At 43.8% G+C, this 18193-nt stretch overlaps 1 protein-coding gene and 1 long non-coding RNA gene across 4 annotated transcripts in view; one reads left to right on the top strand and one right to left on the bottom strand.

Moving 5' to 3' along the window:
• Nucleotides 1–18193, top strand: part of LOC136390922 (uncharacterized) — a 219888-nt gene that overhangs the window by 179624 nt on the left and 22071 nt on the right. The gene's annotated exons all lie outside the window — the stretch shown is intronic.
• Nucleotides 1–18193, bottom strand: part of CFAP45 (cilia and flagella associated protein 45) — a 37539-nt gene that overhangs the window by 3190 nt on the left and 16156 nt on the right. For 2 of the 3 annotated variants that reach the window (XM_066366080.1, XM_066366082.1), the window contains exons 2-10: nt 16406–16531; nt 14489–14625; nt 12451–12595; nt 11945–12115; nt 10213–10391; nt 8337–8466; nt 4471–4617; nt 1832–1945; nt 1062–1255 (exon numbers count right to left, since the gene is read on the bottom strand). In XM_066366080.1, the coding sequence (XP_066222177.1) occupies nt 1062–1255; nt 1832–1945; nt 4471–4617; nt 8337–8466; nt 10213–10391; nt 11945–12115; nt 12451–12595; nt 14489–14625; nt 16406–16531 (1343 nt within the window). Of the gene's footprint in view, nt 1–1061; nt 1256–1831; nt 1946–4470; nt 4618–8336; nt 8467–10212; nt 10392–11944; nt 12116–12450; nt 12596–14488; nt 14626–16405; nt 16562–18193 lie in introns of those variants that run through there. The other variant, XM_066366081.1, reaches the window with a different exon arrangement.

Raw genomic sequence — 18193 nt, 5'->3', positions numbered from 1 at the left:
CCCTTACCCCAATTCAAATTTTGTTTGGTTTGTTCTCTTTTGAAAATTTCTCATCTTATAGAGCTTGAAGATTTTATAGAGTAAGAACAGAGTCATTCCTAGTTAGACCAAAACAGTTTGATCCTGGTGAACACTCAGGGGCCACGTCTGGTGGTGGCAGACTGCCTGATTAAAACCAGAGCAGCTCTGACTGCTGACTGCTTTGTAGCAGAAATAGTGAGAGATTTGGACCCTTAGCTTTCATTTATGTGTTGGAATTATCATTTAGGCATGAGAGAAAACAAAAATAAAAGGATAAAGAGCCAGCAAGGCAAGAGAAATGGATAAACATAGGTGAGGTCCATCTGAATGAGTCCCTGACATCCTTCCCACATGAATGGACAAGAACAGTGTTTTATTCATCTTTAGTATTTCCCATAACACCTAACTTAGAGCCTTGAATTTATATGCTTATTACATATTTGTCAAATGAATGGCAAAGACCTCCCTTAAAGCCCTACTCCAATGACTCAACCATTAGTGTTCGAAGTTTCCTCCATCTCTCCTCAACCTCCCTGCTGCAATTTCATCCCTAACTTACAGGAGGATGTGGAGGTGGGGAGGGTCAGAAGGGACAAGATTTATATCTTTACTTATACCTTTAACACTTCAGGATAAATAATCCAAATAATCCCAATTCCCTCAACACTTCGAGGTGCTGTTTTCCAATTCTCTAATCATAAAATTCTCGGCTCGAGTGTCTGAATATTTCAACCATCCATCTGCAGAGGCGGATTAAGGTCAGGTGAGGCCCCAGGCACAGAAGAAACTATTGGGCCCCTTATGTTAGAAAAAAAGTGTGAAGTTGGGGTTTTGTGGAGCCCTTCAGAAACTGGGCCCAGGGAACGTACCCTGGTGCACCCGCGGTTAAATCCGCCTCTGCATCTCTTTAGAATGACCCATCAATCCAGTCAAAGTGGATGTGCATCTATCTGTCTGTGGGCATGCCTGAAAGCTTCTCTACCCAATATAGTCATCCCTGCCATGGTGCAAGGATAGAAAGCCAGGGTTGCCACTCCTACCGAAGGATCCTCTCGAATTCATCCCGGTCCCGTTGGACCTGAACAGCCAGACTGTGCTCCTTCAAAGCCACCTGCTCCAGCCGACTTTTCCGAAGTTTGGCCTCCATTTCCATCTTCTTCTGTGCATTTTCCTTTTCCTTTCTGCGCCATTCTCTGTCTGCAACCTCCTGGTTACGCTTGGCCCGCAAGGCATCCTGGGAAAGGAGAGGGTGGAGAGACCAATGAGGGTACAAAACAACCTCACACCAAACAAGTGCCTTTGGGAAGACACACTTTCCCAGACACCGACACAGCCTGAGAAGCTCTTGCAGCAAGGTTATTCTAGGAAAGAATAAATGGAATTCTGTCAGAGAACTTTCAGGTCAGAAGATATCCTCCTAAGGGGTCATCTTGCCTTTCCACCTCACTCATCCCAATTCTTTTTCTATACTTTAAACAACTGCAGGTAGTCCTGCAATTGCTTCTAATTTTAAAAACTGCTAATAATGGAGATGCTACAGTTTCTTCAGGTGATACATTTCAATGGTTAGTTGAGTTGAAAGTTCTTTATGAAATAGCCAAAAACTTTCTCTTGAACCTTAAACCCATAATGCTCACTAGGTCCTTGCTGCCATAGGGTAGCAGGCCCACCCTTCTTTTCCAGATGACTGGAGTCTAAATAACTGGCATTCTTTCTTCTAAATCTCTACCCTTGAGGCCATTTTATGGGCTGTCATAGGAATAGTTAAGGAAATTGGAGAGGTGGAGGGTAGCAGAGACTAAACAGGTACCTTTTCTGCCTGGTAGTCCTGGGCCTTTTCCTGCAGGGCCCTCAGGCGGGTGATCTCCTTTTCTTTCTCCCTTCTGGTTCTCTCCTGCTCAGCCTCAAACTCTGCTTCTCGAGCCTGCCAAATAGAAATGCTTTGTAAAATAGTTCCATTGCCCCAGCCTTTCAGAAAGGAACCAAGCCCTTACACCAGTCTGTCCAGTATCTCTCCTACCAGCTCTGGACTCCTTCTAGTAGGGTAAACTGACTAGCAATGCAAGGATGGAAAACCAATTGGCATTTGTCAAATGGTTTTTCCTGTATTATCCTAGAGAGTTCTTATATCTCATGAAATAGATATTATAGATGGAGAAACTAATGTTCATAGAAATCGAGTGTCCTGCCCAAGATTGCATAACTAGTTGGCTACCAAACAATTTGAATGCAGGTTTCCTGAGCACAGCCTTCATGCTTCTTCCACGACTTTACAATTTCCAAGTTATAAGGCCACTGGGCCTAGTTTCTAAATGTAACAACTGTGGTTCCCTGCCTGCCTTGTAAAGTTTAGCAGGTGGAGGTTAACTCATTATTCCCTGGGCAAATGGCCAACATGCTTTGGGCAGTCTCACAGTGGTTAGCAGATACCTAAGGAGTGAATCATCAAAAAGAACAGATATATCCATAAAAGGTTACCAAGCCCAGTCACCCAACAAAACTTTCAGGACAGTCATAGACTAATGGCTCCTGTTGGATGGAAATGTGATCTTCCCATAAAGAATATTCCTTAGCCTTCATTCTACCTGCCCAGACTTTTGTGCAGCCCAATGCATTGCCTACTTATAAGCTGTGTACACTGGCTATGTGTCAAACTGTTCTCTATTCCCCCTTGTTCTAGATGGCAGGGCAGAGAACTCTGGGCACTTCCACAGCAAATTAACTCCAAAGAGGCAGTCCTGCATGCAAGAACAGAGACCACTGTGAGGTCAGGAAAGGGTTTATGATATATTTGGATACGTACAGTGGGCTATAGGCATGCCCAAGTGCCTGATCCCTTTGCCAGTCATCAACCTCTCTCACAGCTCTTCTTCTCACCAGTGTTCTCTCCATGTATGAAGACTAGACATATTCTTCCCCTGCTCAAAAATCTAGGGTGATTTCTTATTGTTCCATGCTTCTAGCTCTGCTCAAGGTACAAGGCATCCTCAACAACTTCTCTCAGCTCTCTGTCACCTTACCACCTCATTTCTTATCATGGCCAGCACAGATGCTCTGCTGCAGCCAGTAAACCTGTTCATCAACTCCAACATCACCTTCACCTATTCAGGGAAATAGTCACTGAGTTCCATACTGTTAGTGTAGGTATGTTCAGCCTAATCTGCCACTGGTCACATATCAAAGAATTCAGGACATTTTGAATCAATCAGTGACTAAATTCACAAGGTGGTTGTAATGATTAAATGAGACACTTGTGAAGCATTCAGCACTGAACCTGTGCACAGACTAAGCACTCAACAAATGGCACTTCTGTGTTCACTATTATGCACAAATCATCTATGCCCCTCATCTTGCATTCTCACTCTGTTCCCTGTATATGCATCCAATAAACTTTGTTGAGCTTTATTTTCTGTGTCCTGCATTTGGAGTATATAGGTACATCACCAATGCCTTTTAAAATTACACCCACACTCTCCCCTTGTCCATTATTAAAACTCACTACTGCTTGACTAGTGGTGGCAGAGTGGTAAAGCATCTACCTGGGATGCTGAGGTCCCAGGTTTGAAGCCCCTAGCTGCTGGCTTGAGCAGGGGGTCACTGGTTCAGTTAGAACCCCCTGGTCAAGGCATGTATGAGAAGTAATCAATCAACAATTGAGGTGATGCAGTTATGAGTTGATGCTTCTCATCTCTCTCCCTTCTTGCAAAAAAACAAACAAACACCTCACTACTATAGAGAAGTATGATGTGACCTCTGTCATCATGGAACCTCAAAACTAGAGGACAGACAGGACCAACATATGTAGAATTGAATGCTTTTCTTCCACTTTGAGTTCTTCCTTTTCTTTTTCCTACCATTCCTCACAGACCCAGTCATTTTATTTCCCCATTTTGCCCCAGAACAAGCCTGCACATTCCTAGGTTTCATCCCCTGGTAATTATTGCAGGCATTGCCCTCTGTTCCATGGTGCACTTGTTCTTATGGGTTCCACAGTGGTAAATAGGAAGATTCTACTTTCTGACACTAGTACCCAGTACAGAATGCTCAATATAAGAATTTTTTCAAGAAATGTATGGAAAGCTGACTCATGAATACTGGGAATGCAATTATCCAGGTCATGAGGAATCCACAGAAATCTTGTCTTCCACCAATAGTTTCAATTTTATTCCCCACCTGCACCTGGCCCTCATCCCAACTTCTAATCAAAAGTGTTAATAAGGATAATAACACCCTAATGTGAGAGTATTTTCCAAACTATTCTTTGTTAATGAACAAGTTGGATTGGCAAGATGAAGAGAAAAAGAAGCCAAGCCCTTGAACTAAGGACTTAAGTTTTCGAATGAGGACAGGGCTGCCTTGTGTTGGAGTTCTCAGGCCTGCCTCCCCCTATGACAGATAGTCATTCCATTTCTGGGCAAAAGTCTCAGGCATCAGAGATCAGGTTCCTACCATCTTCTTCTTGGTGAACTCCATCACCATCTGGTCTGCCAGCTTCTCCTGAGCCAGCAGCTCCGCTTTCTGTTTCTGGTTCTCATCATTGATGCGCTTAATCTCAGCTTGCATCTTTAGTTTTTGCTGGTGCCTTTGTTCCATGTCCTGCCAGCAAAAGGAAGAGAGTCTCTGAGTAGAAAGGGACAAGACCAAATGATACTAGCATAAAAGTTTAGGGAGACACTCATAGACGCAAGAAGACAAATGCTTCCAAAGCTATCCTTTGTTAAAGCTATTCTCTCATGGGTTGCCAATGACCAATTCCAGCCAAATGGCCTCTTTACAGTCTTCATCCAACTTAACTTCATGGCATCCCCTGACAGTGTTGATCTATATATACTCTCAGGAAGTGGAGGATCTTAAAAATTCCAAACAGTGTATCCCACATATCATGCTAAACCTCATCCCTATGGCTTTGTTTATGGTGTGTTCCTCCTACCCTCCTACCTTCAATTTCTTTCTTCTATTTAAATCCAAATTTTTGGTCATATCAATAATAATGTTTTAAATAATAAGTATTGTCCTAATTGAGTACTTTCTATTCATTGAGCACATAGCCTATCTCTAACACATAAACACATTCCCAAATCCTGAAAGTTAGGCCTTGTTATCTCCCTTGTACAGATGAAGGAACTGAGGCCCAGGGTTTAAATGATTTGTCCGAGGCCAAACAGACAATAAACTGTAAAGCCAGAATTTTGAAACCTAATCTGTCTAAATTAAAGTTCCAATCTTCTCTGGAAATCTTACTTGATTGCCCCAAGTTTTAATTCTCTCTTCATTGCTGAATCTCTGCACTTAAGTTGGTGCTACACTTCCTGGGATTTAATAACACACTGCCTTATATGTTCTATGCATTTCTTGTGTGTTCATTCTGTCACAGCTCGAGAACAGGAGACATGTGTCATACTTCCTCTCTTTCCCAACAATATGTAGCCCAACTGAGAGGAAAACAGAAAGTTCTCAATAAACTATTGTTAAATAAAGCAGGGAAGTAGGAACAAATGTGAGTGGCATGTAAGAAAGAAAAAAAAAGACATTCTTAGACAGAGAAACACAATGAGTGATAGAGATCAGAGAACCAATGTAACAGTGAATGACAAGACCCCCTCTAAGGAAGGAACCTCTGCCTTCGCCAGCCCTGAGCCTCTGGAAGCTCCTGAGCCAAGCACATTCTCAGGCCCCAGTGCAGAAGGACAACAGAATTTTGTGCAGCTGCCTCCTTACACTCTCTAATTAAATTCAGACTCCTTGCTTCAAATTCCTCTACCCATCAACTCACCCTACCTCTCACATTATTTCCAGCTCCCTCTATTTCTTCAAAGACTAAACCCTTCTCTGATATTCCAGCAACTCCTCTGCCCAGCTTCTACCCTGACTCATCCAAGGTAATCCCACTGGCTCTCCCCCAGCCTGGCTCACTGCCTGGTTTAGGGCTCCTTTTTCCACAAAACCTTCTGAACCAGATCAGCACAGCACCGTCTGCGTACAGCCAGATCCATGTGGAGCCTGAGTCACGGCTACCAGCATTCCTCCACTCGCATTGTACCCACTTCCTTGCACATTCCACTTTTCCCCTTTTACCATTTCACTTCTCACACTCTTTTTTCCCTTTCTCCCTTTCTTCCTTTCCTTTATACCTTCTCTCCCATACCACCCAGTTTCAGGTCTGTCATTGGTATCTCAGACATTATTTAATCCCATTAACCTTGAAGTCTGAAAAAGCTGTCAATCTCTGATCTATGACATACAATTGTGTATTTATTTGCTGACTTCTTTGCCTATTTATTTAGTTTTTCAATTTGTTATTTTTCTTGGTTCACTTTATTTCTGAGAAACCAAAGGACTTTCCTTGTTTTACCATCTTTGAAGCCATTCAAAAGCAACCCCAAATTAACTCTCTTCACTCTTCTCCATCTTGTTAGCATGGGGAGAAAGCTGCCCTTGCACCACCCTAAGATGATAAGGCAAGTCTAAGCTAAGGAGGCACAGTGAGTGCCTATTAGGGGAATAGCATAATGACAATGATACAACATCAGTGTAACAGTGCTGACTCAATGACACCTGGAATTTTCTCAGTGAGCCTACCAATTCCCACTCACTATAATCTAGTTGAACTTCTTAGACTTTAATTTTTACTCCTTCCTCTACATATCCCATGCCTCTTCTTTTAAAATATTTTATTTATTCATTACAGAGAGAGAAGGGGGGAGGAGCAGGAAGCATCAACTCCCATATATGCCTTCACAGGGCAAGCCCAGGGTTTTGAACCAGTGACCTCAGCATTCCAGGTCAACACTTTATCCACTGTGCCACCATTGGTCAGGCTCCCATGCCTCTTCTTTCTGGCCCTTTTTCTTCTCTCACCAGAGCCAGGAATTTGACCAGGCATTTTTGTTTTCTTGGCCCTGTTGGTCCCCTTTCTCAAGCAGTTCACAAGGCTACATACATGACCTCTTGTCTCCCCCAACTATCCAGGTGATCTTCCTCCCACACTACAGGTGTTCTTTAAAACCTTCATAATTGTAAGGCCATTTATGAAACCCTTCAGGAGCCCCCTGTCACTCATCACCATCAAATGCACCATCAAATGACAATTCAACTATCCATGAACACGGGGAAGGAGGAGAGAAATAAAAGTATACATGTTCCACAAGTTAAATGGCACCATGAGAAAACAATCAGACAAATTATAATGTGGGACATTTTTCAAGCCAACCAACCTGGAGAGGCTTCACAATATCAGTGTTATAAAAATGAATGAATGAATGATTGAAGAAAGGAAAGAAAGAGGAAACTTCTATTTCAAAACATACTAAAGAGACTTAAGTGACAAATCCTGGTTTAGAAAAAAAAATGAAATACTTTTTTTGGAACAATTGGAAAAATGTGAATGTGAATTAAATATTAAATGATATAGAATCATTGGATTTGATTTTTTGTCAAGGAATATGATAATGATATTGTTGACACAATACAGACTGAAGAATTTAGTAGCAAAGTGTTACGATATCTGCTACTTACTTTTAAATAGTTTAACATTAACAAAATATGCATATACAGCTAAAAGAGACAAGTACCTAAGGTATATTAGCAATTATTAAATCAGTGAAGCAGTAATGGGTGTGGTACAATTCTTTCACCTTGTCTGTGTGTATAAAATTTTTCAAAAGTAAAAAATTGAGGGAAAAAATAATAAATGCTCCACATACTATCCATGTCCCTGCTGTGATTTTGTATATTGCAACACAAGAAATAAGGAAATGGAAGAGAAATTGTTTTAAGTCTCTTAGTTTGAATAGCTATGTCATCATTTCTTATGCACTGAATATACATACTAATTTTATTTAGGCTAACAGGAGAAAATGTTTGGCTCTTCAACACAATTAATGACACTAGAATGCTATGTACTTTGAATGAGGTAACAGCAGGGAGCCTGAAACTAAGACACTACTACTGTTCATCTACAAAGTATAGAATATCGCTAGATAATTGAGGGAAGACCATAAAACATCCATCCCTCTGTTTATTTGTGTAACACAACTAGCCATATATTTACTTTATGTGTCCATTCACATGGATATATCAGTCTTAGAACCCAGGTCCCAGAGAAGCAGGAACAGACTCTATTCAAATCACTGCTCATCCTCAGCATGGCTCCACAGCCAAATAAATGTTCAATATGGCAATAAAAAGTTGATGGTGATGATGATGTGAGATGAACATGTGCCTGAAAAAATAATGCATGCCCTGGAACCCTCAAATCTTGGAGGGCTTTGTTGCTGGTGCTAGTTGAACTTGGCATATCTGTCCAGCCCTGTTACCCTGAGATCCTCCTCTTGAAGCTGTTCCATGTATTCCAGCATCTGCTCCTTCTCCTGTTCCTGCTGCTCCGCAAGCAGCGATCGCTCCTCCTGGTTTTTTTCCATCTGCTGCACAATGTGCCGTCTTCCTCTGGAGGAAATAGGGCCACAGTGTCTTAGAAATCAAGGATCTGTGTCTCTACCCTCCAACTTCATTCATAACTCCAAGGATGGGAGGCATGATAGGAACAATTTGAGAAGTGCCCTAGCCGTGGCTGTGTTTCCAGAGCCAAGACCAAAGTCCTTCCCCAGAGTGTCTCAAAGGGTCAGTCCTCTCCCTTTCGAGTTCCTGGTTCTGAGGCTCATACTGTTTTATATTCCCTTTCTTTACTTGTTTCCAAGAGTGCACTCCACATCATAACGTATTTTCTCCTTTTCAGCATGTAAAGAGCTTCTGAAATCCTACCACCTCCCAAGCCTTCTCAGAGTAATCACAGGGTACTTACTGGCTTCCCATGGAGCTCTTCAGAGATTCAAGAGTTCACAAGCCCATGACTTCTCTGTTCTACAGTACCTCAGCTGTCACCCTGTATATCTTGTCACCCCTACCTCCCATGCTTGGTTGGCTGTCTCTCTTATATCCTACCTTACATTTTGAGACTGTCAGATGCCAGTAAACAGGGCTGAGTATGAAGAACCAGATTCTACAATCAGTGTTGCCGTCACTACCTATGTGTTATTGGGATGTCAGTAAACTTGGAAGCACCCAGACCCTGAGATATCTGAGTAAAGACTGGGAAAATGAGAGAAGACAAATATTTATATTAGAATAAGAATCTAGGTGAAAGAATACAAAAGTCTCATTCAGAGAGAGCATTCAAATGGCTTCATGACTCCAGATGAAATAGAGTAATGGGAAAGAATTACATGGGAGCATGTAAGAATAAGGACCGGCTCAAATCATTAGAGTTGCCTAATAAGGCAGAGATATTTCCTTGATTGGAACTATTTAAACAGAAGATGAACCACTTAGCCATTAAATAAACTTTTATTGGAAGCCTACTATAGTCTACCACGTACCTACCAGAAGTTTAGAGATGAATGGTGTAAGAGAACAGAATAGAGATAGGAAAATAAACTGCCATTCTGTGTGGTACAAGTACTAGTTATAGAGGCGATTTCTGTATTATATGGTTGGTATACTAGATTTAGGATGCTATGATTTTATAATTTACCTGCTCTGGGTCTTACCTTTTCTATAAAATGAAGAGAACTAAATTCATTCATTCTGACATATATTAAGCACCTACCACAGGCCAAACATTCTGCTAGGCCCAGGAGCTACAGAAATGAGTAAGACAGGGACCCTGTCCTCCATGACCATGCAGTCTAGTGAGGGTCAGAGAGCCACAATGAAAAAAGTGTCGTGTTGGGTATAAACACAATGTGATAGGACACAGAGGACAGAGCCACCAAGACTGCCTGGGAGAGTGAAGGGTGTTTCTGAAGGGAGGGGACAGCAAAACTACATACCAAGGGAAGGGACAGTGTTTTCCAGGGAAAAGAAAAGAAAAGGGTACTCGAAGCAGTGAGAACAACAGAGGTCATGAATTTGTGACAAGAACTGGCATATTTCAGGATGGGGAAAAACGTGGAATGGATGGCAGGAAATGGTGACAAAAAGGCTGAACTGGGGCCAGATTGTGAAGTACCTGTTGTGATTTTGGAAATAAACTTTAGGAAATTCTGTGGTTCTATGAATCACGTCATATAGATTTTGAGATAATAATAGATTATGATAATGACCAGTTCTCATCTCTTCCTTCTGCGAAAGGCTACATGGACCTAAAGATACATAGAAATGACAGAAAGAGAGATGCCAAAACCAACTCTTTACCGGATTCTTTCCTCCCTCCTCTTCCTGTCCAGTTCTTCCTGCCTTTGAATGGATTTCTGCCGTTCTATCTCCATCATTTGATCCAACCGCTTCTCCTCTTCATCCAATTCTTTCTGAATCAGCTGCTTCTCTAGGATTTGGGCGTCCCGGATGGCATGACACTTGGCATTAAGGATGATCTGGGGAATAGGAATGAAATTGTGTCATTAGATCTAAGAGTAAGGTTAGAGAGGGATACATCATGGGGCGTGTGGAAGTTAGAGGAGAGAGAAACAGAAGCAGAATACTATCAAGTGTGCTGAAAATGCACATGGCTGCTTACAAGCCCAGAAAATAAAACAGTTCTTATATAAATATTGGAACTTCCTTTTAATGTTATTCAAACATAACACTTACTGGGTTCCTGCTAAGTGCTTCTTTCAGGAAACAGGGTCTTAGTGTTGGGGGCCATGGATCAAACTTTGGAACTATAATGAAAGCTATGGACCCTTCTTCCATAAAAATCACTTACATAGAGACACACAAAATCTCCTCAAAGCTTCAGAGGTTCATAGTCTCCTTAGGGACCCATGAACCCCAGTTAAGACCCCTGTTCTACTCCTCAGGGAAACTAAAACACTCTTGCAGAGGCCAAGACACCAAATTTTTAAGCTGGAAAAGCCCAACATGACACAGAGGGGATGAAAACTCAAGACCAGGCAGGCCCTGGCCGGTTGGCTCGGCGGTAGAGCGTCGGCCTGGCGTGCGGGGGACCCGGGTTCGATTCCCGGCCAGGGCACATAGGAGAGATGCCCATTTGCTTCTCCACCCCCCCTCCTTCCTCTCTGTCTCTCTCTTCCCCTCCCGCAGCCAAGGCTCCATTGGAGCAGAGATGGCCCGGGCGCTGGGGATGGCTCCTTGGCCTCTGCCCCAGGCGCTGGAGTGGCTCTGGTCGCGGCAGAGTGATGCCCCAGAGAGGCAGAGCATCGCCCCCTGGTGGGCAGAGCGTCGCCCCCTGGTGGGCGTGCCGGGTGTATCCTGGTCGGGCGCATGCGGGAGTCTGTCTGACTGTCTCTCCCCGTTTCCAGCTTCAGAAAAAAAAAAAAAATACAAAAAAAAAAAAACCAAACAACTCAAGACCATCAATAAGAACCATAAAGTAAAAACTTTCTAAAATAAAAGGAGGTATAAGTAAACAAGATTTACCTGAGAGACAGAAATTATAGATGAAGGAGTTGGGGAGTCAGCATTTTTCATTTGCTAGGAAAGTGAACCCCATGCTAATGAAGAATTCAAATGATCTCTGGTCTTTATGCTCTTAGCTAAAGCACTTCAAAAAAAAACAAAAACCAATTGCCTGGACCACCCTCTGTGGTCAGAATTGAACCAACAGGATAAAAATAGAAGTAAAATCTTCCCATTTATTTATCAATCCACAGTTGCAAAGACTGTCCCATATAGCAGTCCATTTAATTCTACCAATAATTCCCTCAAGGAGTTTTATCACCCTCACTTTATAAATGAAGAAAGCAAGGCTCAGGGAAGGCAGTCGACTTGCTAAAGGTCACACAACTAGCACAAAGCTAAGCCAGTTCTCCCTCTGATCTCAGCAAACACATGACAGATGAAGCTCTTCCCACCTCTCCTCCTAACCCCAGCCAAGCCCTCACCTTCCTCCCCCCTTGCCCTCTCTCCAGCTGGAGCCAATGCTGTTCAATGTGTGAATAGGAGGGAAAAAATGCAGAGCCCGAACCTTGCTCATGTCCTTCAGTTCCTCCTCCTGCTCCATCCGCAGTTTGTTGGCTCTCTGCAGAAGGTTCTGGGCCCTCTCCTTGGCCACCTCTTCTAGATCACTGAGCTTTTTGTTGTTTCTCGAAATCATTTCCTTCTGTTTCATCACCTTCTTGTGTGTGGTCACTATATCCTACAGGGGACCAGTCTGTATCAGTGTGGGACCGTTCCCTGTGCAGTGTCCTGGGCACTAGCCTGGCTACCACAGGTCACCCATTAGGATTTTTGCTCCATACCATCATGCTATCAGAACTCAGAAGTTTCTCAGTCTGGCTTTATTTTCACCTCTCCCCATTCCCTCCCAGATGCTCCCACAACTCGTCCCCACTCCATAGCATGTCTCTACCCATGCCTTGTTCCAGAGTCCCCTAACTAGAGCCCCCTGTCTCATGGGAAACTGGCCTCTCCCCAGCACCATCTCTCTTCTGCCTCCCATTTGTAGAAACCAGGTCTCAAGAGGTTAGCTACCAAGATGGCTTCCTTCTCCTTCTTGAAGGCTTGCTCCCTGGCCTCGAGTTCTTCTCTGGTCAGCACATGGGATGCCCATTTAATCCGCTCAAACTCCTCAGGACTCATGATAAGGGATTCCCCAGAGGGATCCTTTGTGGGAATGCTGACACAAGGAATGAATGAAGTTAGAGAGGGAAAGCTCTTGGCACAATGCTGCAGGCTTCTCTGCTATCCTCCCCTCGTCACTGCCAACCCTTTAGCACAAACATGGTCAGTGGGAGGAGAAACTGCACTATGGGTCTTCTGGGGAGAAGATGTCCCAGGAAAGAGTGAAGTAGCATCATAGGCTATAAAGCAACATTTTAAGAACTTTTCTAAAAGGCCCAGTTTATGTGTTGCCGTCTCTGTTTTGTCATCCATAGCCCTCCCCACAATGCACACCCATGCAGATCCCGCCCCCACCAACCAAACCCAATGACCACCTCCTGCTCTGAGCCCACCCTGATCTGTTCTCACTGCCCATGTTATAGCCAGCTGGGTAAGGCCAGTTTCCTTGCTAGAGTACAAATTCCTTGAGGACATGGTCTCTATCTTAACCACATTGGCAGCCTAGTCTCTGGCTCAGTGTTGGCAAGAGAATGAGAATACCAAAAAAAAAAAAAAAAAAAGCTGCTAAATTAAACTTTTAAAATAGCTTATTCCTCAAGGATGACATTAAAAGGACAAGGGGACGCCAGACAGGTTGAAATGAATGCTGTGTGAGACCTAAATACCCTGCCTATTCAACCCAGATAGAAGCTTTGAACCCTAAATATTAATTAAAATGTCTGATCAACAACAGCTGGAGACATGTCTATAGACCTCTCCTTTCTAGCTGCCCAACCATTCAACAAACCAATAGGTAATTATAATGATTACAAACAAATGACATACATTAAAGATGGAGCCGGGGGAAGCAGGGGGTGGGAATAAAGCTGCATCTGGGTGAGGCCATTTAACAGGCGTATGGCAATAAGACACGGACGTCTGAGGCAGGAAGTAAAACCTCATCTAATAAAACTAGTGTGGGGGGAGGTCCAGGAGGTGGAGCAAATGAGTGAGTGGCTGTGGGGCTTAGCCAAGGTCTGGTTCAGAGTGGCATGGCCCCAAACAGCCTGGAATCTGGAATGGCCAGGAAGTATCAGAATCTGAGACAGCATCTAGTGGGCTTTCAGCAGCCCTGACAAGGAGCCAGTAACTTCATCCCCAATGTATTTTCAGGACTAGGCCCCTCCAAGAAGAAACTATTTCTCTGACCATGTCTTGCCATTTGATGCTAGGACTAACCAGACAGTGTTTCTGGATCTGTGTCTTAGCTGTGCCTCCCCAGCTCATTACATAGGCAGCATTTTCTAGAAATTCAGGCTTTTAGCGGGTGGGGCTAAAGATTGAAAAAATCGTTTCAGCGAATGAAGTACTAGCACATGGGCTAAACCACTGAGCAACAATATTGGCTCATTTCACATTGCTGAATGAAGCTTAAGCCCCACAGGAGGGGCCAAGCAAGGGGGCAGCTATGATCAGGAAGCTGTGCTGAGCTAATCCCAAAAGAACCCAATGGGAATTTCCTCTTTTGGCCTCAAAGCCTGGAGAAAAGCCAAGGGCCTAATTAGGCATCTGAGCAGTTTCCTTTTGCTTCAGATTCTTGATACAGCCAAAAGGAAGTGATTCATATGGACCATTCCCTTTACCAAGTGCATTCATAGGGGCTCAGGAAGGACCCATTAAGCATCTCTCCCCTACCAGCCCCTTAGATTTTAAAGCAGGCAAGAAAGAGAGCAGAGAAAGAAGCTAGAAATGAAGGGTAATGGAAATCATAAATACAAGAAGGGGGAAAACAAAGAGGCCAGATGAGGAAGAAAGAAGGAGAACCATGAAACAAATAGAGGAAACGAATATAAAAAAGTGGGGACTTGATTGGCAATGAAACCAGGTGGGTTCCCCATTTCCCTGCACAGGCCCTCAACAGAAGAGCAGACTAGAACAAGAGGGCAAGGCCCGGGCCCTGGATACTCACATCAGTTCCCGGATCATGTCCCGGGTGACGAGCTGGATGGTCTCTGGCTTGTGGTCCAGGCCCAAAGCAGGGAAAGTTTTCCGAATGGCATATTTATCTTGAAGCAGCACGATGGGGCTGTCACTCTGGGCCAGGGGCTATGGGTTCAGCAAGGACAGCTTAGAAGCTGGTCACCTCACTTGCTGCTGGTCAGTCCTAACTGCTTGTGTAGCTTTCCCCTCTCCTGGGGCTTCCACCCTATGCAGTGGCGGGGCAGGCTGGCTGGGGCCCACACTGCAGCACCACCGAGAGTAGCCAGGGCACTGAGAAAGCAGCATGGTGCTCTGCACTTGCACATGGCCAGACGTGTTCTGTACTGACTGGCTCTTCTGAGAATAAGGCCTCTCTATAACTTGTGCCGATACTCCTAGATGAATAGAAAGTGGGGGTTGCTAGTGTGTGTCCATACCTAACCTAAAACCTAATGATTCATTGACTTTGATCCTCAAAGAAGGCCAAAGGGGTGGCAGGGGGGTGTTAGAAATGGCTAAATAGCCTGGTAAAGACCTGCCATTAAATCTAATGTGGTGAGAAAGAGAGTTAGAATTCAGCAAGAATACAAATTAGATATATGATTTTTTTCAAAATTTTCTGACCATGACAGAATTAATAAGAAAATGAAGTTGCTTATTTTAGGAACGTTTTGAACACCAGAGAAAATTCCATTTGTCATTAATGCAGTAAATGTGTCCCTGAGCAGAGGCAGGGAGATGGCCTCAGTGGAGGTCATTCCTGTCCTGAGAACCTCACTTTGCACAGAAGTCTCAGACTGCCACCTGGTGCACATCTCGGCTCCAAAGTCTGCCATGTTGCAGGCCCCTTCTGCCCTCTACTGCTTGTTCAGAGACTTCCTAGACTCTCATCCAGCAAAAAGGCCAAAGAGACAGGGCCAGGAACAGGTTATTTTTCTGACTGCCCCTCTTGCTAGCCAGCAGGACTACTCAGAGACTCAGCCATTTCTAAATCTATATTTGCTTTGACTACAAGAGTCCCCATGGACCCAAAACAAACAAACAAACAAAAATCTAACTGAAATTGCATTCCTTTGATTCTTTCCAGTGTCAATAGGAAAATGCTGCTGAGTGGGGGTTATCTAAATGCAGAAAGATGCCTATCTTGAACCCTCTGAAAAGTCCCTTCACAGTGAGGACAGTGAGGAGCAAGGATAGATATCACCTCTCCTCACCCTAATGCCCCTCTGCCAGAGGTATTCACACCAGTATTCAGACCTCCATTGGCATCTTCTATCTCTTTTCTTTCTTAATCTCTCCATGTCTTATTCTCTTTCTAGACTTACCTCTCTTCCTTCTCACCTACTGAATTTCATATATACCAAGATTATTCCAAGTAACACTCCAGCTCTCTTTCTTAGACTACAGTTGTAAATCTCTTAGTCAGGACAACATTTGCAAATAAAGACCTGCTTGTTTCCAAAAGCTGATAAATTGTTTTAATTGACCACCTAGGAAAGAAGGATGACTTTGTGTTTTGCTCTGATGCTGTCCTTGGATGAAGAGGGAAATATATTTCTCTGTGTCTACAAGCTTAGTCCAGTGTCCCTCAGATGTTTTCCTCACAGAGTATTCACTAAGCAACTATCCAGTTTTCTGCAGTCGAGCCTGCCCTTCAATATTACAACAAACTTTCAATGCTGTGCAGACATAAAGATTGCATGGATAGAGGAAGCCAGGTGCCCTATTAACCTGGGCTCCACTAGATGTCAGAGCTCTGCTGGCTCTCATAACTCGCCTCTGTCTTCATCTGAAAGTTACCAGGAAGAGGAGAGTGACATGCCTAGTGCTAGCTTTGTCCTGAGTAATGCTAGTCCAGGTTACTGCCTCTAGATGGCAGCTACCTGGAAGGGCTCAGTGAGATTACCTTGACACCTCCAAAGAGGCTCTCATCTACCTCAGAGCTCACAGCTTTGGTCCGATAGCGAGTCTTATTTCTTGATCTGTTGGAAATAGTAGAAGAGGAGCTCAGGATACCAGTTGTGCTTAATGGCTGCAGAGAGAAGCAAAAAGTTTGAGCCATTAGTACTGAGTACCATCTGGACCGTTGGCAAAGTAAACACTTTACCAGCCCATACCAGGGTAGGTAGGGGTACATGTGGAAGAGCCACTGAGGGAAAGCACATGGAGAAACCCTGAAACATAGGAGATACCCTTAAGAAGTAAAGGGTTCGCTGACCAGGTGGTGGTGCAGTGGATAGAGTGTTGGACTGGGATGCGAAGGACACAGGTTTGAAACCCCGGGCTCGCTGGCTTGAGCATAGGCTCACCAGCTTGAGTGCAAGGTTGCTGGTTTAAGCGTGGGATCATAGACATGACCCCATGGTCATTGGCTTAAGCCCAAAGGTCGCTGGCTTGAAGCCCAAGGTCACTGGCTTAAGCAAGAGGTCACTCACTCTGCTGTAGCCCCCACCCCCATCAAGGCACATATGAGAAAGCAATCAATGAACAAGCAATCAATGAAAAACTGAGATGCTGCAATGAAGAATTGATGCTTCTCATCTCTCTCTCTTCCTGTCTGTCTGTCCCTATCTGTCCTCTCTTTCTCTTTCTCTGTCAAGAAAGAAAGAAAGAAAGAAAGAAAGAAAGAAAGAAAGAAAGAAAGAAAGAAAGAAAGAAAGAAAGACAAAAAGAAAAAGTAGAGGGTTCTACAGGGAGGGAGCAAGCACATTAGCTCAGTGAGAAGGAAAAAGTTTTATATTCCTTGAGCTGAAGAAGGCCAAGTCATGCCATACGGAAGAAAGAAGGAAATGAGGGTGGCAGGAGGATGACCTCATTGTTGTCCCAGTCCCAATTTCCCAAAAGACACTCTTATGAAGCCACTTCAGTTTGTCTCCCCAGAAATATCCAGTGTCCAGTTGTCCTCTTCACCTCTAAGATTCTCAGAGTGAGCTCCACACTCCCCCTTCACAAATGACACTTCTATTTGAATTCCTTCCCATATCTACAATCTCATATGGTTATAGTGGGGACTCTGGACATTGAGGATGGAAAAACAACACCTCACCCACTGTTTGACACATGGTTGGTGCCTAAAAAACTTCAGCAGATGAGTGATGTCTGATTGCCAACTACAATCAGACAAACTGATGCATAACATCCATGATGTGGCTTTCACTCCCAAAACCCCTTTAACATGCATTAGTCTATCTTAACCATCCAGTGTCTTTCTACGTTTGAAAAGTTCCCATCAACGAACTGTGGGAGACAAGGTTCATCTCTTAACTATCAAAGCTGAAGACACCAAATATTTGCCTTCCAAGCCTGGGCAAAGCCAATCAGATCACCCAAGCCTGACAAAGATTATGGAACTAGTGATGCAAGAAGGACAGCAAGAAAAACCTTCTAGCAAAGGTGGCAGTCACAGCCATACCGAGTATGTGGGGAAATCCTGGTAAAGACACCAGTAGCAGCACCAGTATTGGGAGTGAGACATCGTATCAAGGATCCTTGCCAGACTAGTGCTGGGTTGTGATTTTAGCCTCTGTTATGGCTGCAACTTCTCCCTTTGTTCCCATTTTCCAAACCTAGTTTCCTACCTTAGTGTAAAGTTCACGAGCTTTCCAAAATCCTTAGTGTTTTGGCTTTGCTGCTTATAACCAGGAACCCTGACTAATATAACCTCACTCCCAGAGTTCATCCAGCTTCAGCTCAG

Source organism: Saccopteryx leptura, chromosome 2 (genome assembly GCF_036850995.1).
Source record: "Saccopteryx leptura isolate mSacLep1 chromosome 2, mSacLep1_pri_phased_curated, whole genome shotgun sequence".
Lineage (NCBI taxonomy): Eukaryota > Metazoa > Chordata > Mammalia > Chiroptera > Emballonuridae > Saccopteryx > Saccopteryx leptura.
The sequence above is the reverse complement of the archived record's forward strand: the minus strand, read 5'-3'. Positions and strand labels throughout refer to the sequence as shown.